Consider the following 25,420-nt stretch of genomic DNA (forward strand, 5'->3'; position numbering starts at 1 on the left):
TGTTTCTTAGCGCTTTCTTGTGTTAATTGCAGAACGGCTCTCATTAAAAAACAACAACAACCAAAACTGTGTCTTTATGTGGTGTTTAACTTGTTATGAATGAAATTTTTGTAGCTAATATACAGTATATAAATTATTTAAATAAATTTGCCGCAGTAATAAAAAGATCAAGTTACAGACTAATGGAATGAACTTTTGAAGTTCTCTTCTTGATCTCACCTTAATGATAGTTTTACTAAGGTCCTCGGGACCCACCTGAGATAAATTTGAATACCATGGAGGTAGGGCATGTAAATCTCTCGTGAATATTCATTGTAGGTATTCTGAAAACCAAGGACCATGCAGCACTTAATCTTGGCTCCCATGATGGGCCAATTCTTCATGCATTCCTCTGCTTTTATTCTCCTCTTGGTACTATCATTCCCTTGGCTCTGCTGTTGCTCTTCCCTTCAGTGAGAGCAGATAGTTTTTCTTTGCTTCTTTCGTCCACACCTGGCAGCTCACATCTGTTCTTTCCTTGTCTACATGTTTATTTTAATTCTGTGCCAATAGATAATGACTTCTGCTATGGCTGCCAGCTTTTGCCCTTCACATTTCCATGTAATGCTGCCTACAGCATTCCATTGCTAGGCAAATCTAATTCTTAACATTGACCCTGCAGGCATTTAGGGTCCATGCTAAGTTTCCTGTATTATATCCTTCTCATCAGGAAAGACACAGGTGTCACTATCAGTGCAACTACTGTTATATCTTTTGGTATTTATTTATTTATTTAACATTTATATTCCGCTTAAAGCCTAAGCAGATCACAATTTGTATATATTGTACTGAAGACACATAGAACTTCCCTCTCTGTCCTAAATAGGCTCACAATCTAAACTAAAGTGCCTGTAAAAGAAAGAATATATAGTATGCAGTTTACAATCCTTTGTAGTGGGAAAGTCAAGGCCCTTGTTGAGTCCTGTCTAGATTTCAAAGTTCTTGGATTGTCTTAAAATGTCCTTTTAGTATTCTCACCATAAAATCATTGGGACAGTGATCAGTTTTTCCACCTTTAGAGAAACTTCTGGTGATTCCCATTGGTCAGTGATGTCTGGATGTACCAGAAAGAAAGAACCCTGGGAAGTAGAGGGATGCTGAGGGTTCAACTTCAATTCACAGAGTTTCCAAAATGACCTAAACTTTTATTCCATTTACCTGCTTGAAAAGATAAAGTCCCATCAAGAAATCTTTTATACATACAACCTTTTAATGATGGAAATGAGAACAAAGAGATACTACGTGTAAAGTGATTGTTTTCTGATAAATCAAAATGACTGGAGAAGAGCGGATGTGGTTGCAGAGATGAAGCAGGAAACTACAGGCTGGTAAGCCTCACGTTAGTTATTGGAAAAATAATGGAAACATTGCTGAAGGAAAGGATAGTGAAATTCTTAGAATCTAATGGATTAAAAGATCTGAGGCAACATGGGTTTACTAAAGGTAAACCATGCCACAATTATGAATCTGATTGAATTCTTTGACTGAGTGACCAGAGAATTGGATCAAGGATGTGCGCTAGATGTAATTTACTTAGATTTCAGCAAAACGTTTGACACACTTCCTCATAGGAGGCTTTAAATAAACTCCATGGGCTGAAGTTAGGGCCCAGGCTGGACTAGACGAACAGACACCAGAGGGTATGGTGGTTAATGGAATTTACTCGGAGGAGGGAAAGGTGAGAAGTGGAGCGCCTCAGGGATCGGTGCTGGGACCAATTCTGTTCAATATGTTTGTGAGCAACATTGCTGAAGGGTTAGAAGGTAAGGTTAGCCTCTTTGTAACAGAGGGGAAAACCCCGGAGGGAATGGAAAACATGAAAAAGGACCTGCAAAAGTTAGAACGGTCTAATAATAACTTTATTCTTTTATACCACCATTACCAGAAGTTCTAGGCGGTTTACACTAAGAGGAACTGGACAGTCAGCAAAGTACAGTCATTCAATAAAAATACAAGTTACAATCTTAAAAACTCCTAAGTTAGGTAATGAATTTATCAAACAGAGAGGACTTGACTAATTTTTGAAAAGAACAGTAAGACGTAAATTGATGGATACATTCACCTAACCAAGAGAGCAGTTTACCTGCTTGAAAAGCTAAGGTCCTGTCTAAGAAAGTCTTATATCGACAATCCTTTGCCTTGGGATAGGCAAATAAATGAAAACTTCTAGTTTTCCTCAATGGCCTATATAACTCAAAGTGAGGGGAAAAGGTAAGTTGGAGACAATCCTGATATCAACTTAAAGCAGATACAAGAAAATTTGAATAGTACTCTTGCTTCTAACGGTAACCAATGCAGTAAACGATAGTATGGGCTGACATGATCGCTCTTTTTTAAACCATAGATCAATCGGACAGCCCTATTCTGGATTATCCTCAGTCTATTTAAGATTTTTTTTAGAGGATCCCAAGTAGATGATATTACAATAATCCAAGATGGATAAAATTAATGACTGTACCAATAGCCTAAATGATACAGGGTCAAAATATTTTTTTATGGTCCATAATTTCCACAATATGAAAAAACATTTTTTACCACTATATTAGTGTGTTCGACCAAAGTTAGATGGCGGTCCAGCGTGCCTCCCAGAATTTTGATGGAAGTAGTTATTGGGCAGTCATGTCCATTAAGATGAAGTAACGTATCTGTTATTTTATCATTAGGACTGGCCAGGAAAAATTTAGTCCTTTCAGTATTGAGTTTCAGCTTGAAATTGATAGTCCACTGTTTTATCTGATTTATAACTTCAGTAACGAAATTATTTAGAGGAATCAAGATAGTGATATCAGCATAAATATAAAATTTCAAGTTTAAACTCTGCAGTAGATATCCAAGTGAAGAGATATAGATGTTAAACAAAGTGGGTGACAGAGGAGAACCTTGGGGCACACCACATGGGTTGGCAACTACAATTCAATGCAAAGAAGTGCAGAGTGATGCATTTAGGGGGTAGAAAGTTGAGGGAACCATATGTGCTGGAAGGTGAGAGGCTGATAAGCACCAATGGAGAGAGGGACCTTGGGGTGATTGTGTCTGAAGATCTAAAGGCATATAAACAATGTGGTAAGGCAGTGGCTGTAGTCAGAAGGATGCTAGGCTGTATAGAAAGAGGAATAACCAGCAGAAGGGAGGTGTTGATGTCCCTATATAGGTCATTGGTGAGACCGCACTTGAGAGTATTGTGGTCAATTTTGGAGACCGTATCTGGTGAAGGACATAAGACTTGAAGCGGTCCAGAGGAATGGGCATCGACATGACAGATGAGGTTCAACGAGGATAAGTGTAAAGTGATGCATGTCGGTAATAAAAATCTCATGCACGAATACAGGATGTCCGGGACGGTACTTGGAGAGACCTCCCAGAAAAGAGACTTGGGAGTTCTGATTGATAAGTCGATGAAGCCTTCCATGCAATGTGCAGCGGTGGCAAAAAGGGTGAACAGAATGCTAGGAATGATAAAGAAGGGGATCACGAACAGATCGGAGAAGGTTATCATGCCGCTGTACCGGGCCATGGTGCGTCCTCACCTGGAGTACTGCGTCCAGCACTGGTCACCGTACATAAAGGACACGGTACTACTCGAAAGAGTCCAAAAAAGAGCAACTAAGATGGTTAAGGGGCTGGAGGAGCTGCCGTACAGTGAAAGATTAGAGAAACTGGGCCTCTTCTCCCTCGAGCAGAGGAGATTGAGAGGGGACATGATCGAAACATTCAAGGTACTGAAGGGGATAGACTTAGTAGATAAGGACAGGTTGTTCACCCTCTCCAAGGTGGGGAGAATGAGGGGGCACTCTCTAAAGTTGAAAGGGAATAGATTCCGTAAGAATGTAAGGAAGTTTTCTTCACCCAGAGAGTGGTGGAAAACTGGAACGCTCTTCCGGAGTCTGTCATAGGGGAAAACACCCTCCAGGGATTCAAGACAAAGTTGGACAAATTCCTGCTGAACCGGAACATACACAGGTAGGGGTAGACTCAGTTAGGGCGCTGGTCTTTGACCAGAGGGCCACCGTGTGAGCGGACTGCTGAGCACGATGGATCACGGATCTGACCCAGCGTGGCAATTCTTATGTTCTTATGGCAATGAAAATGATAAGGGGTTTGAACCAAAATAAGTATGAGAAGAGACTGGAAGACCTAAATATATATACTCTGGAGGAGAGGAGATATGATACAGACATTTAAATACTTGAAAGGTATCAATATAGAACCAAATGTATTCCAAAGAGAAAATGGTAAAACTAGAGGGCATAGTTTGAGGTGGCAGGGAGGAAAACTCAGGAGCAATGTTAGTAAATTATTTTTCACAGAGAAGATGGTAGATGTTTGGAATGCCCTCTCAAGGGAAGTGGGGGTGATGGAATTTAAAAAAGCGTGGGATAAGCATAGAGGATCTTTAAGTAGAAAACCAAGGATGTAAATTAAAGAACTAAGGCCGGTACTGGACAGACTTGCACGGTCTGTGTCCCATGTGTGGGATGGGCTGGGGAGGGCATCAATGGGAACTCCCTTGGAACATGACGCTGTTACTGGCCAGACATTATGGTAGATACCCTGCAAACAGGACAGTTGTATAGGCTGGAGTGAGCTTGGATGGAAACTTCAGCATTTGGAACCTAAGATAATATCAGATGGATTTTACAGTCTATGATCCAGAAATATCAAAGAAGAGACAAGTTCATTTAATCATGTATTTGTAATGGGTATAACTAATGGGCAGACTGGATGGACCATTCAGGTCTTTATCTGCCGTCATTTACTATGTTACTATGTAATTTAAGAACTTATACCAGATCCTCAACCTTTAAGAATTACAATATAAGTTACTTTTGAGGCTTTGCATGGCTCCTCAGCGAGCATTGGTACCTCTTCACACTGCCTCAAGTGCCACTGTCTACAGGCATCTTTGTACCATATGTTTTGGACTTATGATACCATACAACTTTTTTGGTTGCATATTTTGGCCTATCGTTATTTTGTAATTTTACATCTCTGGACATGAGGAGTGCCACCAATTGATTGTTTGAGAAGTCGTTTCTCCTGGCCCAGAAATGTATTTTGAGAAACTGGAGACAAGAGTGATGCAGTGGTAAAATGAGGTCTATGCTTTACTATACAGGGAGAGATTGGATGTGAAAAGAGGCGCTTCTTACAGATTTGGTCACCTGTTTGGGACAATATGCCTCCTACAGCCTGCACGTATTTGTTGAATATGTAATCTGGCTAGGGGTTGGGAGAGCACTGGGAGTTGTGTGCTGTTCTTGGGGCCGCTGTGAAGAACTAACGTGTGTGGTCGATTGTTATCTTTGCGTGTTGCTGGAAAACCAATAAAACATTTATTAAAATAACAATTTGTATGCAATTGCTCTCCAGAGATCACAAATTAATAGCATAAAGATGTGCTAGTATGTGCCAACCAAAAGATAAGATAACCAGAAGCTTCAGATTATATAGACAGGATAAGCTACGACTCCATTTCATCTGTGGACTTGTAATTTTGGCTTTTCTTGTAGACACTGGGACCATAAGTTCCAGAGAAGCAATGTGTAGTAATGCCATACTTTGTTCATCACATCTTAAAATCTCCATTCATTATTAAAATGGAATAGAAAATGGTTGATCTCAAAACCTCTAATGCCAAAATGAGAATTTAAGAAGATGCTCCATTTTGTCTAGCCATACAACCTCAAAGCATGGCTTTATAGCACACTAAATCATTCTGGAAAGATATCACCTCCAAGATATGTCAGACCATGCCCATACAACATACCCTTGCAGGGCATGTAGGTAACCAACAACCATACACTGAACAGAGAGAGATATCTTTTAATAATAAAGGATCCCAATTAGAAACATTTTAGTTACACACAAGTGTAAAGTTTGCAATCCCTGTTGTCCATTGACCCCCTTTATTGGGACCAACATGAAAGTTCCCTAAAGATAGTAGTCTGCTAAAACTTTCCAAATCATGCAGGTCCCTTTTGTTGCTCTTCATCATAGTTCTGAGGAGGAGAACTTGTCTCCAACGCTCCTATCTAGAAACATCACTGGGTAATTTCCATATTTGTTCAAAAAATGTTATCACAAGTATTAAGTTTTCCTCAAAATGTTTACAGGCACCATAAAATCACTAATGCGAATTAATGGAACATTCACAGATTTAATATTTCTATGCAAATATGTTTAGGTTATTATGCACGTTACATAACAAAATAAAGTCATTACCCTCCCTTACAGAATGTGCAGTGTTAAAAAGGTTTTCAAAAGAAAGCAGCAGGTTTTTCCCCCTCCTTCATGTCCTCAGCTATGTAGCGAGACTGAATCCCATCTCACAGAACCAAGAAAACTTTGGTTTGTTGCCAGTTCCCATTTACTTCGATTTGGCAACTGCCAGTCCAATCAGACCAGCAAGCCCAGCAACTCCCAGCGCCATGCCACCAATGATGGCCATGCCAACGAGACCATCTGTAGGGTCAGAAAGAAAGAGAAGAATGGGGTTTGATTTACCAAGGACTTTTTTAACATCCTATTCTGTCTTTGGGAAACAAAATGCTTAATATAATAATCAATCCTATAATACATGGCACATTACTAAGATCTACCTTTCTGCATGGCTTTTTCAATAAGCTTCTCCAGTTCTAGTGCCTGCGTATTCTTTGGTTCCGTCTTTAGAAGATTCCGGACATACTTAAGTGCTTTCTCATACTCCTGCATGAAATACATAAGGAAATGAGTCTTCCTGAGGAAGAATCTCCAAGTTACAATTTCCTAGTTCAGCCACTAACTTGTATGGGTTACTCCTGGTGGAATTCTATGAAAAAAATTCAAAATGTTTGTGCAAAAATATCCAAATTTTGCTCACAAAACTTGCAAATTCTACAAGTTTATTTCACAACATTTAAACAATATGTTTGCTAATTGTTATCCAGAATTTCAGTACAATAAAGTATTTTCATTAAATGATACTAGAGAAAACAAAGAGCCATCAAGTTTTTCTCAGTTAGTGACTTTCTTCTAGCAGCCCACCTTTGTGAAGTCTGGTTGGTTGGTTTTCACTTTGCCTTTATGTTGTTGAAAAACATTTCTGAAAGCAGACATATTTCAATAAATTCAGAATAAAAATCTATTTTTTGTTATCTGAGCAGTTTATTTTTTTCTGCTATAGTCTTCGCAGGATCACCTGACCATTTCACATTTTCTCCCTATCTGTTGTGCCCATATCCACTCCTCTGCATCCATCATCTCTCACTCAGTCACCCCTTTTCAAGCATTGCCCGTGTGTCTAGCAGAATGCACCTTTCTCAATGCACTCTCTCAATCAAGCATTCTCCATGCCTCTCTCACTCTCCCATCATCTCCCAAGTCAGCTCTCATTCTCCCACCTGTTCCCTCATCTCTCTGACCCCTGTCTCCCCCCGCCAACTCATTCTTTCCCCATTGTCCACTACCTCAGTCATTTCCAGTCAATGGCAGCTTGCCGTAGCTCTGCAGACTTTCCTCTACTGTGGTCAGAAAGAGGAAGTGACATCATTGAGGGTGGGACCACAGTACAGGGAATGTAGCAGAACCCACGGAGGCTGTCCAAAGATTTTGCAGACTGAATCGCTACCAGCAGAGAGGGAGTGCCAACTTGACACCAAAATTTCTGCACAGACCTCAGGTAATTATGGGTCCCTGGGGAATTCTGTGCTGAATTCCGCCAGGAGTAATGGGTAGCCAAAAGCAAGTACTTCTTTGGCTCTCCAGATGCTGGAGAAAATATCTGGAATCACATTCCCATCTGTTGTGATTTTCAACAGCAATAAGAAAAGAGGATAATGTCTAAGTAATTAACAATGATACAACCTACAAGTAGCACTCACCTTCAGCCTGTAATTGGCCACAGACAGATAAAAGACATAGTCCCTTTGTTCTTCTTTGTTTCCTTTCGATAACAACTCTAAAATCATATCAGATATAAAAAGAATAAAGTCAGTCCTTTCTGTAAATGATATCAACAAAAACGAATCATAACATTTTTAAGAGATTGCCATTCTGAGTCTTGGTACATTGAACACGTGTGTGATCTTGGGCATTTTCACTTTCTCGCCCCAAGATCAGACACTCTCTTCCTTCATCTTATTCATTGGACCCCAATTCTAGCATTTCTCAAGCAGGCCACCCCACCCCCTACTGTTCAAAGGGGAGTGTCCCTTACCTTCTAGAAGCAAGATTCCCTTTCGAATATCATCGCTGTACTTGCTGCGTATCAGGCACCAGGAATACTCAAACTGGGTGCTCTTAGAAACGATGCCTTTGCCAAGTTCACTGTTGTATTTCTTTTCAAATTTCTACCAGAGAAGGGTAAATGAGAGACAAAATATAACTTCTATATCCCACATTATCCAAAAAGAACTTTGGTTCCATATCAGACAAACAAATGAATTGTTTACCAAACAAAATATAACATTCAAATACAGTAAAGTACAAGTAAACAATAGTATGGTAACTTCATGAATCCACAACATTCAACCAGACATTCCTGGCAATCACTACTGCAAACTGTCAAGAGAAACTGAATCCATGATAAAAAAACAGTGAAAAGAAAAAAAAAAAAAAAGGAAGCTAAGAGGCAATGTAAAGAAATATTTAATCAAGAAACAAGGGACTACCCAGAATCACCTACCAGCACAGATAAGAATATAACATCCTGAGAATTTAAGAGTGTTTGGGCCAGACACGGAGGTCAGTAAAAAGAGAAATAGCTCAAAACTGGGTAGACTAAACTAACCCAGCCCTATGTACAGATAGCAAGTAAGAAAACATGAGCACTTGCTAAGCAGAAGACAGGAGGCCTCATTTTCAGCTTCCTTTGAAACCCTGGTGCTAAGAAGAACGTCAATATAGAGAAATTAGGGCCATCTCCACTATGCACAAAATTAACAGTAGAAAAGTGTGATCCATGACAAGGTAACCAAGGAATTTATTCAGAAGCAGCTTGACTCGAGATGGCCGTGTCAAAGCTAGAGTGCCGTCAATCAGAACTCATGAATCAAGGTGAAATCAAAGGGTGGGGGCTGTAAAGTTCTCAGTTCAACACACTTGGCACATCATGTCTGAAATTTATGTAACCCTTCCCAAAAAATACTCTGATGCCTGGGCTCCACTGACTCATTCGATAATGATGTCATCCAATGAACACCTGGGCCGAAATACTTCCTCCAACCTGTGCAGAAATTTCTATGCTGACTGACACACAAAACCACTTCAGTTCTTTATGTAGCTGTATTAAAGACAACTTCTTTAGGAGGTAGGAGTGTATGAAAGGAATACCAGCAACGGATTAAGAAACTTGATTATCTGAGGACAAACAGAACATCAAGTCCTTATAAGCAGGACTCCCTAGCTTCAGGAGGAGAAAACACTGTAAATGAGCAGAAAACAAAATACTGTGTTGACGACAAGTTTGTGCAATTTCTGAAGGAAATGAAGAATTTAGGTCATAGGGAAGATGGAGTTGGATCCTAAACCTTCTAGCAATGAGATAAGAATGGATGAAAGAAATCCAGATCAGTCTTGCAAACCTCAAGTGAGCTCAATGTTGCAGAGGAGACACTTACGGGTCAGCGGTAGGCAGTGTGTAAGAATCACTGCCGTTAACCCACTGAAGCAAGAGAGTCTGCTAGTTGTGAGAGGGGTTGGAGGGCCCTGCTAGGGCCTTCTCTCTGCCGCATCACCTCCTATGACACGGCAGAGGGAAGGCCCTGGTAGAGCTGGCCAAAAGCAGCCTATTCACAGCGTTGCCTCAGCCCAGGTCTGGTTTTAGACGTGGGGGTCCTCCTCTCTGCACTCTCCCCCTCCCCACAATATCCCCACATAAAAACTTTAAATGACAACTTTACACACAAAACACAGACTTTTACCAATACAGAACAAAAGGAACACTAATTTCTTAGGATTCCCAGTGCTATTTAACTAATCAGGTATTACAACACTGGAGAAATAAAACCAGATAGATAGATTACAGTCCATTGGCATTACAGATCAGGTTCTCCTCTGGTTTAAATCTTATTTTGAAAATCGCACTTCAAATGTATCCTTCAATAACTCAACTTGAGAAAGTTTTTCAGTAACATATGGTATTCCACGGGGTCCATTCTTTCACCACTTTTGTTTAATATTTTTCTTGCACCACTTATGACCCTCTGCCAATATATTGGCTTTACCGCTTATGCTTATGCAGTTGATATTCAGCTTTTGCATCCACTTGACCCCACAGAAACATTAGAAATTAACAGGAAACTTGAGGAGATTCATCAGTGGCTCGACACAAACAGATTAGCCCTCAATGTTAATAAATCAAACATCATGTTTTTCCCTTGGAAAGATAGTTCTAAAGTTTCTTTTCCAATTTCGATTAAAGGTACCGCCTTGCAACTAATAAGTAATATCAAAATCTTAGGGGTGGTCTTCGATGAAAAACTGACTTACCATAATCATATTAGTAATATTGTTAAATCTTCCTTTTACAGACTCCACCAAATTCGTTCACTATCCAAATTTCTATGCCCAAAGTCTCTTAATATACTAATACATTCCCTGGTTATTTCAAAAATTGATTATTGTAATGCTTTACTTATGGGAATAGCTCAAAAAGAAATTAGACGTTTGCAGATCATTCAAAATACCTCAATTAAACTCCTAATGAAAGCAAGGAAATTTGATCACGTCACTCCTCTTCTTAAGAAAGCTCACTGGCTTCCAGTAGCGCATCGAATTCAATATAAACTAAATCTACTTACTTTCAAATCCCTGTTATATAAAACCCCAGCTTTCATCTACAAGTTATTGATCCTTTATACCCTAATCAGATCACTGAGATCTATTGACCAACATCTATTAGTTACGCCCTCACTTAAAGTTATTAATACACGGCGGCACTCTGTCTTCTCTGTTACAGCTCCTCAAACTTGGAACTCCCTCCCTATTTATCTCAGAGAAGAAAAGAACTTAGATAAATTTAAAAGTAAACTTAAGAGCTTTCTTTTCAAAGACGCTTATGATATTTAGGAGTCCGAGCCTATTTTTGCTTATTTTCATAAGGCTACTTCTTTTATTTCCCTCCTATTTTTTTTTTCCATAATCGTCCTTCTTTCTATCATTATTATTGTATTTCATTACCCTGCCTTCCCCTTTGTTTTCCTTTTCTGTTTATTTTGTTAGTTGTTAATTTAAAATGTTTTGTTCAGTGTTCATCTGGTTTTTAATCTGTAAATTGAAAGATTTGTTCAGCGCTTAGATATTTGAGTAAGCGATTAATCAAATACTTAATAAACTTGAAACTTGATATGCACTAGGTCCAGGGCCACCAAAGTTTAAGCCACCTCCCTTGCTGTGGCTGGTGAGGATTGAAGGCAGCCAGAAATCTCCAAGCTCTCTAGCCCTGAGCTGTCACCAACTGCAGAGCTTGAAGAGTTCTGGCTGCTGGACTGGAGGAAGAGGGCTTTGGGAAGCCCACCAACCTAGGTATTTATATTTTGCATTTGGGCAGGAGGCATGGGGCAAGGCGGGAAGAAAATTTAGTGCTCGCCCACTTTGGGCTAGATTAAACTGTTCTGAGCTCCTCTGGGAGAACAGTATATAAAAATTGAATGAATAAATAATGTCTTTGATATACTGGTCTTTTCTACTTTTCTGCCTCTCCGTCCACTCAAATTTCACTCTTGTTCTTTTTACTTTTGATCTACTTACCCATTTCCCAGCCTCCTATTCCCTTTTATCTTTCATCTACGCCTCTGTACTTACTATCCTCCTCTCATTCATCTCTTTGTCATCCCCTAAGTCTTTCCCTTGATTCCAAAATTTCCAGTATATCCCCTCCCTCCATTTTTGTAACCCAGCATCTTCTGCCCCTCTCCCCCTCATGATCTGGCATCTTCCTGTCCCATCTCACTTTCCCTCCTGCTCTACCCCCTCCCCCCCCCGATCTATTACATCTTCATTTTATACCATTCATTTTCTAATTAGAGATTTTCTGTGTTCATCATATGCTTTTTTTAAAAAATTCTGTCACTGTTTTCATCTCCACCACCTCAGGAGGGCATTCCAGACATCAACCACCCTTCTTCATGAAAAAAAATTTCCTAACATTACTCCTAAGTCGTATTACCACCCTGTAACTTCAATTAATGCCCTCTAGTTTTAACATTTTCCCTTCTCTGGAAAAGATTTGCTTCTGTATTAATATCTTTCAAGAATATAAATGTCTGTATCACATCTCCTGTACCTCCTCGCCTCTAGAGTAAACATTTAGGTTTTCCAGTCTCTTCATGTACGTCTTTTGGTGCAAGTTCCAACCATTTTCATTGCCTTCTGCTTATGGTGAAATGCCACTCCCTGAAGAGGGCCATCCGAGGTCTTTGCCTCAAGTGGTCTAATTATAGGGCTGCCCCTGAGTAGACTCACTTTAGAATTCAGCATACAAACTCTGGTGGCAAATCATTGATAGCAACATAAACTCTCTCTACTACAACCGTTGTGTAACATAAGACAAAATTTTGCAAATTGACCTTGAAAGCCATCTCATTCTATACTAGGTGGTCGTCTGGGTGAAAAAGTAAACTGAACCTCCAAGTAGCCAGACTCTGCATACAGTGCAACACTAGAAAAACTGTAATGCATGTTCCCTGTACTTTGCAAAATATAAAGGATTCATAGACAACTGAGTGCAAGGTTGACGGCGCGCCGAAGAAAAGCACTATTTTAAAGGGTTCCGACGGGGGGTGTTGGTGGGGAACCCCCCCATTTTACTTAACAGACATCGCGCTGGCGTTGTGAGGGGTTTGGGGGGTTGTAACCCCCCTCATTATACTTGAAACCGAACTTTTTGCCTGTTTTTTAGGGAAAAAGTTCAGTTTTAAGTATAATGTGGGGGGTTACAACCCCCCAAACCCCCCCAATGGCAGCGCAATGTCTTAAGTAAAGTGGGGGGGGTTCCCCCCCATACCCTCCGTCGGAGCCCTTTAAAATAGTGCTTTTCTTCGGCGCGCCGTCAACCTTGCGCTCAGTTTTCGGCGCGCCATTGTCTCGCGCGATTTAGTCCCGTCACCGGAAAACAGCAGCGCAAACACAAAAGAAACTATGGAATTGATGATCCTATCAGAAGTAATTGCTGCTTTTTATGGGGACGGGCGGGGATGGAGGTAATTTCTTGCGGGGATGGGTGGGGATGGAGAGGATCCTGACGGGGACGGGTGGGGAAGGAGAGGATCCTGGCAGGGATGGGTGGGATTTCTGTCCCCGTGCAACTGTCTACTCCCAGCATGTGAAACACGGATGCTCCTTGTAACAAACCCTCTGACTCCAGAAGCTTTCTTCCACTAGGGGTTAGGAATACAGACAGCCCCAATGCCGGAGAGCTGACCAGGTCAGTGTGATAAGCTATGCTGTATTTCTTCCCCAGCATTATGCTGACTCATCCAGCAGTAGTCATCGCACTCAGGCTCTGTCTCCCTGTAAAAGGGGATCTAATGTGGATAGGAACGTAAAGCATAATTATACCCCCTACTCCGTTAGGAAAGGGTCAGAAAATCAGCCAGAGAGCTAGCCCCCTTCCCCCATGTCCAGCTGAGAGAGCGTTGTTTGGAGCATGCTAAAAGCCAACCTGCTGCTGAGAGAGGGAGGACAGTGAAAGAGAGAGGGCGTCTCTCTTCAGAGCTGGATGTCTGTGAGATGGAGGTTGAAACTCTTTAACCTGAACTGACTGAGTGTATGGACTTCCAGGAAGCAGGATTTAGCTCCAGTGGGGGGGAAGAGGCAATGGACATTAACTGGTGCAAATGTGAGTTTGTAAGCTTGCTGTAATTAATGATTATGGCTAGAACTGTTTTGCTGCTATGAAGTTTGCACAGCTTAAGAGTCTCTCAAAATAATGTCCAAACTTGCTTTAGAACAACTCTTTGTTTTCCTCCAGTGAAAGACGTTTGCTAGCAGGCTGCAGTAGCTAATTAAAAATGCTTGCAAGCAGCGATGACCAAGAGCTTCTCTGCAACGGTAGCATGGCTGAGCTGCTGACTGCTGTATATGAAGACTTACCTTTTGGTGCTATATTTCTTTTGGAGAGTTTCTTTGAACTGAACAGAGCTGTGGCTAATGGACAGGCTGTGGTGTGGTAAACATCCTAATGAGTCAGTAGGAGCCTGTAAGAAGCCAGTTGGAAATTCTTTTGAACAGAAAGCAATGTAATATGTTTTGGTTTGAGAGTCTGATTTTGCTCTTTATACTGCATCAACAAGACTGGAATCTGGACTGCTTGTGTTTTCAGACTGCCTCTTCAGCCCAACAAACTGGCTGGAGACCTCAACCCCCACCGGACCTTGGACATGCAAATGAGAGAAGGAAAGCAGTTGGGGACTAACACTATGCCAGGGTACACCTGGCGGGGCCTCCACGTGTGCGGATCGCCAGACTTGATGGACCTAGGGTCTGTTCCGGAGATGGCACTTCTTATGTTCTGGAAAAACCACCAAGGAGCCACTCAGTCTGCACTCAAGCTCACTGTGGACAAACCTGGGGCGAGTCTTGCTCCCAATGGAACGGTTCTTGAGCCCCCAAACTGTTAGTGCAGGCTGTCCAAGTGGGTGTACTGCAAAGCAGTCTGCACTCTTCCACAGTCAGAGCTATCCCAAGAGTAGGATCCTCTACAGTACCAAAAAACACAGGCTCCTACCATCTCGCTCATAGAGAGACAACAGAGAACAGCCCAGAAGGATGGGAGGCAGAGCAAAAGAATGCTAATGAAACTCCCTACAAAAGTGCTCGTGAGACAGGTTCAGGAATGGAGTGCACTTAAGCATCAGCTCAGTTAGCCTTATCTATAGCCATCATTTATTGACAGAATTATGTAAGCTAATAAGCAGTAAAACTTCTAGCTTTGTTACAAAAGAGAAGAAGCAAAGTGCTTTTAGACCAGGGGTCTCAAAGTCTAGTCGGGTTTTCAGGATTTCCCCAATGAATATGGATGCGCTGCTTTCAATACATATTGATTGGGGAAATCCTGAAAACCCAACTGGACTTTGAGAGCCCTGTTCTAGACGAAGCACGCAGTATAACAGGGGTCTCAAAGTCCCTCCTTGAGGGCCGCAATCCAGTCGGGTTTTCAGGATTTCCCCAATCAATATGCATGAGATCTGTGTGCATGCACTGCTTTCAATACATATTCATTGGGGAAATCCTGAAAACCCGACTGGACTTGAGACCCCTGTTCTAGACGAAGCACGCAGTATAACAGGGGTCTCAAAGTCCAGTCGGGTTTTCAGGATTTCCCCAATGAATATGCATGAGATCTGTGTGCATGCGCTGCTTTCAATACTTATTGATTGGGGAAATCCTGAAAACCCAACTGGACTTTGAGACCCCTGTTCTAGACGAAGCACGCAGTATAACAGGGGTCTCAAAGTCCCTCCTTGAGGGCCACAATCCAGTCGGGTTTTCAGGATTTCCCCAATGAATATGCATGAGATCTGTGTGCATGCACTGCTTTCAATACATATTCATTGGGGAATTCCTGAAAACCCGACTGGACTTGAGACCCCTGTTCTAGACGAAGCACGCAGTATAACAGGGGTCTCAAAGTCCAGTCGGGTTTTCAGGATTTCCCCAATGAATATGCATGAGATCTGTGTGCATGCGCTGCTTTCAATACATATTGATTGGGGAAATCCTGAAAACCCAACTGGACTTTGAGACCCCTGTTCTAGATGAAGCACGCAGTATAACAGGGGTCTCAAAGTCCAGTCGGGTTTTCAGGATTTCCCCAATGAATATGCATGAGATCTGTGTGCATGCGCTGCTTTCAATACTTATTGATTGGGGAAATCCTGAAAACCCAACTGGACTTTGAGACCCCTGTTCTAGACGAAGCACGCAGTATAACAGGGGTCTCAAAGTCCCTCCTTGAGGGCCACAATCCAGTCGGGTTTTCAGGATTTCCCCAATGAATATGCATGAGATCTGTGTGCATGCACTGCTTTCAATACATATTCATTGGGGAAATCCTGAAAACCCGACTGGACTTGAGACCCCTGTTCTAGACGAAGCACGCAGTATAACAGGGGTCTCAAAGTCCAGTCGGGTTTTCAGGATTTCCCCAATGAATATGCATGAGATCTGTGTGCATGCGCTGCTTTCAATACATATTGATTGGGGAAATCCTGAAAACCCGACTGGACTTGAGACCCCTGTTCTAGACGAAGCACGCAGTATAACAGGGGTCTCAAAGTCCAGTCGGGTTTTCAGGATTTCCCCAATGAATATGCATGAGATCTGTGTGCATGCACTGCTTTCAATGCATATTGATTGGGGAAATCCTGAAAACCCGACTGGACCGAAGCACGCAGTATAACAATGATTCCTTCCTCTCCCTCCACCTGGGCTGCATCATTGCACAGTCTAGTGCAGACCATGTGCTTGTCCACCCTCATAATCAGCAGCTGACCCTCCCTCTAGTGCTGTCAATACTCGACAGCCGGGCTGCACTATTGGGAAAGGGACAGGGAGAGACACAATCCAGCAAAGTTAGGGTCGTCTCCAGCTCTGAATGCAAAGAGTGGACTAAGCCACAGCCCTGGATGGAGCTGGTTGGGTGGGATTAGAAAGGAGAAGGCCGGCCCTAATGAATATGCATGAGAGATTTGCATATTCATTAGGGCTGGCCTGCTACGGAGGTCATCGGTTGGGGTGCAACCCCGCCCTCCTCCTCCCCCCCCCCCCTAAGGACCGCATCAAGCAAAGCCCGACATTTACCAGCAGATCCTCCACAGCCACCACCTCGCTCAGCACAGCCTCCATCTTCGGCCTGGCCCCGCCCCTTCCGGAGCGTCACTTCCCGGGAGCCCGAGCGTGTGACGTCTGCTGCCCGCGACGGAAGTCAGCGCGTGCCAATGGGCCTAATGAAGATGCCTCTCTGTCCCTCAGGGCTAGCCCGGTGGTCCCCAATGAATATGCATGAGATCAATTTGCATGCATAATCACAAATTCTTGTACAATCCCGCTCTATTTTCCCATACGCCCTCGCCCTTTGACCTCACAGGACTGCCCCCCCCCCCCCAGGAATCCTTCTCTGCTCGTGCTTCATTTGGTGTCATTCGTGCTTTTTGCTCTCGTGCTGCGGAGATTCCCTGCGGGGGATGCAACCCCTTGCAAAAGTCTGCTTCTGGGGCTTCCCCTGGACAGCTTGCACATCAGATGGGGGCTCAGGGACTGTTCCCTTGCCAGCTTGCAGTGGATAGAGGGCAGGCTGAATGGTGGCCAGAACCACACTGTGTCCGGCCGGGGGGGCAGTCAGAAAGCTTTCTAGCTATTTGAAGCAGATGATCTCCTGCTCTGCATTTTTTTCCAATCAGCACATGGTTCTCTGACAGCCTGAATCAGTGATTTTTTTTTTTTTGGGGGGGGGGGGGGGTCTTAAAAAGGGTGTTTTGGGTGGTTTCCCTGCATGCCATACCCCCACCCCTAAAAAACCTTAAAATAGTCATTTTTGAGGGGTCTCTAATTTTCCTAGGCTTGGATTTTTCCCGATTTGATTTTAAAGTTATTTTCTATACTTGCCAGCTTTGTTTTTGAAAGAAAACCACATAGATCAGGGGTGTCAAACTCAGGCCCGCAGACCAAATTTGGCACAAGATATGGCCCGCTGTTCCTTCCCTTCCTCCATCCCGGTCTCATCTTCTAAGCAACCTGCCTAGGATTGCTGGCCAGCTGTAGCAAACCTAGCAGGCTCCACAGCACGTTCCCTCTGCCACGATCCCGTATGTACAATGCCTTTTGGGTTGGCGATGGCATCCAGGACCTCCACCAAGGTGATGGTGGTGATGGCAGTCCATCTTCGCACCCTGGGTGTCCTGGTTCACCGGTATCCTGGGAGCCTGGAGCAGAACCTAGTGGTGGAGACCGGATTAAGCCCAGCAGAGAATCAATATTCAAGCTAGCTATCCCTCCTAAGTGTGCAGACTCACCAGTATGTCGGGTAAGCATACCCAGTAGAAACTGGTGAGGATAAGGGGGACTTAGATAGTTTGGTGGGGAGTTATCCAAGGCTGGGACAGGCCCTATTGCCAAAGAAGCCACGCTTGGTTTTTCTTTTTTCCCACTGTTTATTTCAGGTTCATCATGGATGGCCAGTAGCTATTAGCCTTGTTAGCTAAGGAAAGGCAGAAGCAGTCAGAGGATTTGAAAGTGATCCTGAGAAACAATCGGGAGCACCAACCAGGAAGCCACTAGACACCAACATGAGGAGCTGGTGCAGGCTATGGGCGACCAGACTAGGACCCTGGCACAGTGGTTACAAGGACCAGGTGTTAATCCTACCAGTGCTGCAGGGTTTGACCTCTATGTTGCCCAAGAATGTGTAGTCAAAGCTAAGGGAAGGGCAGTAGTGCCCACGGACCTCCAGTTATCTCCTCCACCAGAATCCTATTTAAGAATAGCTTCCTTCTTGGATCTGGCATTGCAACATCATATTGATGTTGGGGTGGGGGTTGTTGATCCTGATTATAGAGGCAATGTAGCAGTGCTATTACTTAATAGTGCAGAAACCAATTACCAGGTTAAGAAGGGTGACCAGGTTAAGAAGGGTGATCTGTGAAAGGATCTGGAACCCTAGGGCTGGAGCGTTGGACTCATTTGCTGCTGACACAGAGAGGACTGAGAGGATTTGGTTCTTCTGACACCCCTCCCATGATGGAAGAAGCCATTCAGTCCCGGTAACGACAAACAATAGTGGCCAAGAAACATTGGCTGCTAAAGAAGGGGCGGTAGAACAGTGCTTTGCCAAACTTCAGCGGCAGGTTGAAGCCTTTAAGAAGGAAATGGAGCAAAGTCGGGGGGGCAGAAACAACAGTGACAACAGGCTGTGCAGGAAATGGAATGAAGCATTGAGATCCAGATGTAAAAGGCCCATGGGGATAAGGAACGGGTGCTTTAGGTCACCTTAAAAGAGAATTTATAGCAATACCAGAAGGAAATATAGTCCCTTAAGGACCAAGTACAACAAATAGAACACCATGTGAAGCAGGATTCCAATGAAAATATTAAGGATATTGCTTGTGCCGTTGGACAAGTTCAGAAAGAAGTAAAGAAGGTGCAGCAATAAATGGAACAGTTGGGAGAGAGAGTTAAAGAACGTGTGTGAAATGATGTTGGGTTTAAAAGCAAGAGTAGGGGTCTTAGAGAGTGATGTCCTTGATAGGTCGACCAGGCAGGAGCCCTTAGTCCTACACTAGCCGGAAGACTTTGAAGACACTGCCCCAGGCCCACCATTAGTGAAGAAGGGTCATTCAAGTGGAGAAAGCTTCCTCCAGGGCTAGGCAAATCATGGGTTGTATCCGTAGAAGTTTCATCAGCCATAAGCCCCAGGTTATTATGCCATTGTACAGATCCATGGTGAGACCCCATCTGGAATACTGTGTGCAATTCTGGAGGCCGCATTATCAAAAGAATGTGTGGAGAGTTGAGTCGGTTCAGCGAATGGCCACCAGAATGGTTTCAGGACTCAAGGATCTCCCGTATGAGGAACGGCTAGATAAGTTGCAACTATACTCACTCGAAGAACGCAGAGAGAGGGGAGACATGATCGAGACGTTCAAATATGTCACAGGTCGTATCGAGGTGGAAGAAGATCTCTTTTTTCTTAAAGGACCCACGGCGACAAGAGGGCATCCGTGGAAAATCAAGGGTGGGAAATTTCATGGCAATACCAGAAAATATTTCTTCACCGAAAGGGTGGTTGATCACTGGAATAATCTTCCACAACAGGTAATTGAGGCCAGCAGCGTGCCAGATTTTAAGAAAAGATGGGATTGGCATGTCGGATCTCTTCATGAAGGTAGATAGAAACATAGAATATGACGGCAGAAAAGGGCCACGGCCCATCTAGTCTGCCCACACTAATGGCCCACCCCCCTAACTACCTCCATGAAGAGATCCCACATGCCAATCTTGGTCTTGATGTGGGCAGACTGGATGGGCCGTGACCCTTTTCTGCCGTCATTTTCTATGTTCTATGTTTCTAAGGGCCCAGTGTTCTCCCTAGCATCTAGTCAGTGTCTCACCTTTAAAACGATCAAGTGCTAGCTCTGCGAGAAGATCCCTAAGGAGGCGACGGTGAGGTGTAAGCAGTGCAGAGGTTTTTAGTGCGGGCCAGCGAGGTAAGTGCTTCGCTGCTCACATGAATTCTATGAGCACTGGAGAATTTACTGTGTTGGGCCGCATTAAAAACCTGTAACGTAGCTTGATAAAAGGTGCCCAAAGTGACGTCTATCACAAATGAAGGGCCAGAAAATACAACGTATGCCAAAACAGGAGTAAATAGCGAAAACCGAAAAGAACAAATCATATGATGAACAGGAGATGCTAAAATGTGATGTCTAAATAGCAAGAAAAGCTATGTGGATATATAGTGAGTGCAAGTCAATACAGTAAACACCCACAGTAAACACCCACATAATACATAGCAAAATAAAAAAATTCAGCTTGTGGATAAATCGTGGGCGAGAAAGTAAAAAATTAAAATAAACTGATACTGCTGGAAAAAAAATGTTATGTATAACAGATAGTAAATAGTAATTTACTATCTGTTATACATAACATTTTTTTTCCAGCAGTATCAGTTTATTTTGACTATTGTATTTTTCTTGTGTACCATTTTCCCTTTTGCATTTGTATTTTGTAAAACTTTCAATAAATTTTCAAGGAAAAAAAAAATAGTAATATTGCCATCTGGTGGAAACAGTAAAAAAAGACAATGAATGTGAATGGACTGCAAAGTAAAAGATACAGTATTTCAGGGGGGCGTGTCCAAGCAGCAAGCAAGATGGACGCCTGAATACTCTTCATTGAAAGATACAATATTTCAAATACAATGGCGCCATCTAGTGGAAACAGTAAAAGAAAAAAAGACTGTGAATGAGCTGCAAAGTAAAAGATATTTCAAATACAATGGCGCCATCTGATGGAAACAGTAAAAAAAGACAATGAATGTGAATGGACTGCAAAGCAAAAGATAGCCTAAATACAGTAATGTGGTAATGGCGCCTCCTAGTGGAAACAATAAAAAGGCAATGAATGGACTGGCTCCCCGTGCTAAAAACTGCAATAGCAGTTTGGATAGAATAGTTTATCACATGGACAAATTATGATGTAAACAACTTGATAGGCATTGCAATCGGATGAATGATGTATATTGAAACCTTTATTAGTATGTAGATCTGTGAAGGAATCAATGCATACCACATGTTTGCAGACAGAGCAGCAACCGCAAGCTCGTTGGCAAGTGTGTGCAGGTAGCTGAGTGTCTGAGCCAGGTAAAATAGTTGGCATCAAGATCTCACATAGATTCCTGTTTCTCGTATGGGCAATAGTAAGCCTCGCCTTTAAAGCATGAATGGCGACCAGGCAACATCCATAATATTTTATATAGGGAAGATAAGAGACTCAGTTATCAGCTTAATACCCTTCACTATTATGGTGTGAATGATGATATTTATTATATTGCCTTTTTTAAACATTTAAACATTACATATTACAACTGTTTTAAACATTTATTTATTTGACATCTGTTTTTCACTTACAGTCCGTTCATTGTCCTTTGTGATGGCTTCCACCAGATGGCGCCATTGTATTTGAAATACAGTATCTTTTACTTTGCAGCCTATTCACATTCATTGTTTTTTTTACTATTTCCACGAGATGGCGATATTACTACATTACTATTATACATATATTTTCCCCATCAGTTTCAGCTTATTTAAATTGTATGTTTATTTTCTCGCTCACGATTTACCTACAGGTTGATTTTTATTTTATTTTGCTATGTATTTGTGGGTGTTTTCTGTATTGACTTGCACTCACTATATAGCCACATCGCATTTCACCTTCTATTCATCATATGGTTTGTACTTTTTGATACTTTCTTCACTTGACTTATTTGCATATTTTGTCATACTTTGTGTGTCTGGATCTTCTGTTGTGATATATGATTACTTACCCCCTGTTCTACGAAACTGCAATAGCAATTTTTAGCGTGGGGAGCCGAATTCTGCCGAGGATGGTAACTAGGAAGAATATCAAAAGGAGAACGACGTAAGTTTTGAAAATTTATAATCTGCTGTCTATTCTTCTATAGTTGTTACTGAGGTGACATTGCATATTTTAAAGGCATCTGCCTTGACCTCTTTGAAAAATAAAACAAATATAAATGATAATTAATATTTTCTCTGCATACAGTGTGCTTTGTGTTTTTTTAAATTTTGTAGTTACCGTTATGAATTAATAAGATTATATTGTGTGTACATGAAAAATGAATGGAAGAAATCGCATTACAAGCACTATTATAATGGGGGTGGGGTCAGGGGCGGAGCTTGGGCTGGGGTACTTGGTTGGTATTTGTTAGACTTAGGGGGTACTTGGCTTGAAGAAGTTGAGAAACACTGGTCTAGGTGACTATGGAGTTCACTCAGTAAGGGCCCCTTTTACAAAGCTATAGTAGCAATTCTCCCATGGCAAATGCACCAAAGTCCATTCAATTCCTATTGGCTTCAGTGCATTCGCTGTGGCAGAATTGCTATCGCAGCTTTGTATAAGAAGCCCTAAGGCAGGAACTACTGTCTCTGTGCATTAGATTCAACATTACATTACATTACAGATTTCTATTCCGCCATTACCTTTCGGTTCAAAGCGGATTACAAAAAGAGTTATATGTTTTGTTTATTTTTTATTTCTGTATTTTTGAAAATCTTCAATAAATTTTCAAGAAAAAAAAAAAAAAAAAGAGTTATAGATGAAGGGTTACAACGTTAGATCAGAGATGGTTTCCAAGTAGGATCTGGGGTTAGGGAGGGGATGGTAAGAGGAGGTAGTCATGGTATTAAGCTTTATTAAGAGATTTCTTGAAGAGTATAGTTTTTATTTCCTTTCTGAACATCTTGTAGTCTGGGGTTGTTGTCAATAGGTTGGAGATTTGGTTGTCTATTTTTGCTGCTTGAGTGGCCAGTAGGCCGTCGTATAATTTTTTCCGTTTTACTTCTTTGATTGGTGGGTAGGTGAATGGGGGTTTGTGTTTTTCTATGCCTGGTAGATATGGTTTGGATGAGGCGGTCGTTTAGGTAGATTGGGTTGTCTTCATTTATAGTTTTAAATAGTATACAATAGAATTTAAATTGTATTCTTTCCTGGATTGGGAGCCAAACATGAGTTTGAAGTTGGTTGAATACCACTCTCAAGTAGGGTAGTTTTGAAAGAAATGGAAGGTTTGATACTGGCCAGTAGTTATTTGGAAGAGGATCTGCATTACTTTTTTCAAGGGTGGCTTAAATGCTACTGGAATACTGCCTAAGTGTCAAACCTTAAAGGAAGTCATATTGAGCATTGGAAAATAATTAATTAAAATAGTGCACATTTAATTTTCCCCACCACCAAATTTCCCCGTCCCACCCCACCCGGCTGGAAAAAATTTCTGGGGAGAACAATGGGGCCATAGAATTCAAAGGTGTTACTAATAATAATGCCAGGTTAAAGAGATGGCATGTAGCCTTGCAAACCTTCCACTTCAAGGTTGTCCATAGGTCCGGTAAGCTACATAATAATGCTGATACCCTGTCAAGATTAAAAGAGTGTGACCAGCAGGCATTTAAGGGGGAGGATATGTGGTAGACCAACTGTGCCTGCTATCAGGTCACTGAGTCTGTAGAATTCTGTGATGCAGAGTAGAGAATGACATGGGGGAAAAATTTATCACCGTTCCTGCCCCTGCCCTGCAAACTGTCAGATTCCACCCGCACAAGCCTAGAATGGTTATGCTTTTATATTGAACTTATTTTATTAAAGTATAAAAAAAGACTATTCTGTACAATTGTCATTTTATAAACACAAATAATACAGAGCAAGGATCAACAAAACCCATCTCCTCTCCCTTTCACAAATATCCCCTTCACTACTGTGAAAACTGAACAAACCAAATTACTACAGAATGCTACATAGAAAAATCAATCTAACAGAATACTTTAGTCACACATGGCAGGAACAGTGTTAGGGGAGAGCAACTAGGGCAACTGCCCTCTGGTCAGAGAGAGAGCCCTAAGCCAGCTAAAAGCTAAAGAAGCACAGCCTCAGCTTTGCGGTTCCCAGTTATGTCTAATACCAGCTCTAGCAGATCTGAAATATTCTAATCACAAAATATAAAAGAAATTCATTTTTTTCTACCTTTTGTTGTCTGGTAATTTTATTCTTCAAACACATTGGTCTCAGGCTTTGGTTTTGGGTTCCTTCTGTCTTCATCGTGGCATGGCTGGCTTCTGAAGGTAAAATAGGCCCAAGAGGAGATGCCGAGTCTGACATGGCGTAATTTTTTTACCACAGGATCAAGACTTTTCACCGCTTCCATGGGGCGTTGAAAGGTCTTGTCCCCATTCCTGTGGTAAACCAGTTGAAAATGTTCCCATTACTTCAGATTTACTGCGGTGACCATGGTTTACTGCAGTAAATGGTCCCTGTGTCATTCTCTAATGCAGAGTCAAATCAGTCTCCATAAAGAAAGACATATTCTCCTAAATCTGAGGCATTTCTCTTAGATCCTCTAGGCCAGGGCTGCCGAAGTCCGGTCCTCAAGATCTACTGGCAGGCCAGGTTTTCAGGATATCCACAATGAACATGCATGAGAGATATTTGCATACCAAGAAGGCAGTGCAGGCAAATCTCTCTCATGTATATTCATTGTAGATATCCTGAAAACCTGGCCTGCCAGTAGATCTCGAGGACCGGACTTGGGCAGCCCTGATCTAGGCCCTATAGTCGGGTTTTCAGGATTTTCCCAATGAATATGCATGAGATCTATTAGCATACAATGAAAGCAGAGCATGCAAATAGATCTCATGCATATTCATTGGGGAAATCCTGAAAACCTGACTGGATTGTGGCCCTCGAGGAGGGACTTTGACACCCCTGGTCTAGGGGGAGCAAGAGCACAGGTATGCTGCCAGTCAAGTGCACATACCCTTCCACTTTCCACCAGGGGGTGTAAGAGTGCTCACTGAGAATATTCCCTTTACCTGGAAGTTTGGGGCATGGCAGTCAGCTTTTAAATACAAAGGTAAACTGGCTAGAGGAGATATTGGGAGCAGGACAAGGACATCTCAGGGCTGAGGTCCATTGCTAATTCAAAGCTATCTGAGCCCAGAGGAAGCTGAAGAGGAGTACCAGACCTCAGATGACCAGGTGGGCCAGCCTATGGAGGTGGATATGGGCTCTGACCTGAGCAGCTAGGAGTTTTCAGGCCATGGACATTAATGAAGAGAACAGAGGTAAGTGAAAAGCTACTAGCTACCTCTCTTTTTGCTCTGGAAATAATTTATTT

At 42.3% G+C, this 25,420-nt stretch overlaps 1 protein-coding gene across 1 annotated transcript; it reads right to left on the bottom strand.

Moving 5' to 3' along the window:
* Positions 1-5,846: 5,846 nt before the first annotated feature.
* FIS1 (fission, mitochondrial 1) lies at positions 5,847-16,964 on the bottom strand. The gene is made up of 5 exons (XM_033923135.1): positions 16,819-16,964; positions 8,234-8,366; positions 7,899-7,975; positions 6,639-6,744; positions 5,847-6,501 (listed from the first exon to the last, which is right to left on the bottom strand). Exons 1-5 carry the CDS (start codon positions 16,861-16,863, stop codon positions 6,407-6,409), a joined length of 456 nt encoding a protein of 151 aa, XP_033779026.1. The 5' UTR covers positions 16,864-16,964; the 3' UTR covers positions 5,847-6,406.
* Between the last annotated feature and the right edge of the window lie 8,456 nt (positions 16,965-25,420).

This window comes from Geotrypetes seraphini, chromosome 16, assembly GCF_902459505.1.
Source record: "Geotrypetes seraphini chromosome 16, aGeoSer1.1, whole genome shotgun sequence".
In the NCBI taxonomy this organism is placed as follows: domain Eukaryota; kingdom Metazoa; phylum Chordata; class Amphibia; order Gymnophiona; family Dermophiidae; genus Geotrypetes; species Geotrypetes seraphini.

Excerpts from the sequence above, each read along its gene's own strand:
- FIS1 (XM_033923135.1), bottom strand. The coding sequence starts at position 16,863 with ATGGAGGCTGTGCTGAGCGAGGTGGTGGCTGTGGAGGATCTGCTG. Across the intron at positions 8,367-16,818 it reads TGGCTGTGGAGGATCTGCTG|AAATTTGAAAAGAAATACAA; the intron begins GTAAATGTCGGG and ends CTTCTCTGGTAG. Across the intron at positions 7,976-8,233 it reads GGGAATCTTGCTTCTAGAAG|AGTTGTTATCGAAAGGAAAC; the intron begins GTAAGGGACACT and ends ATATGATTTTAG.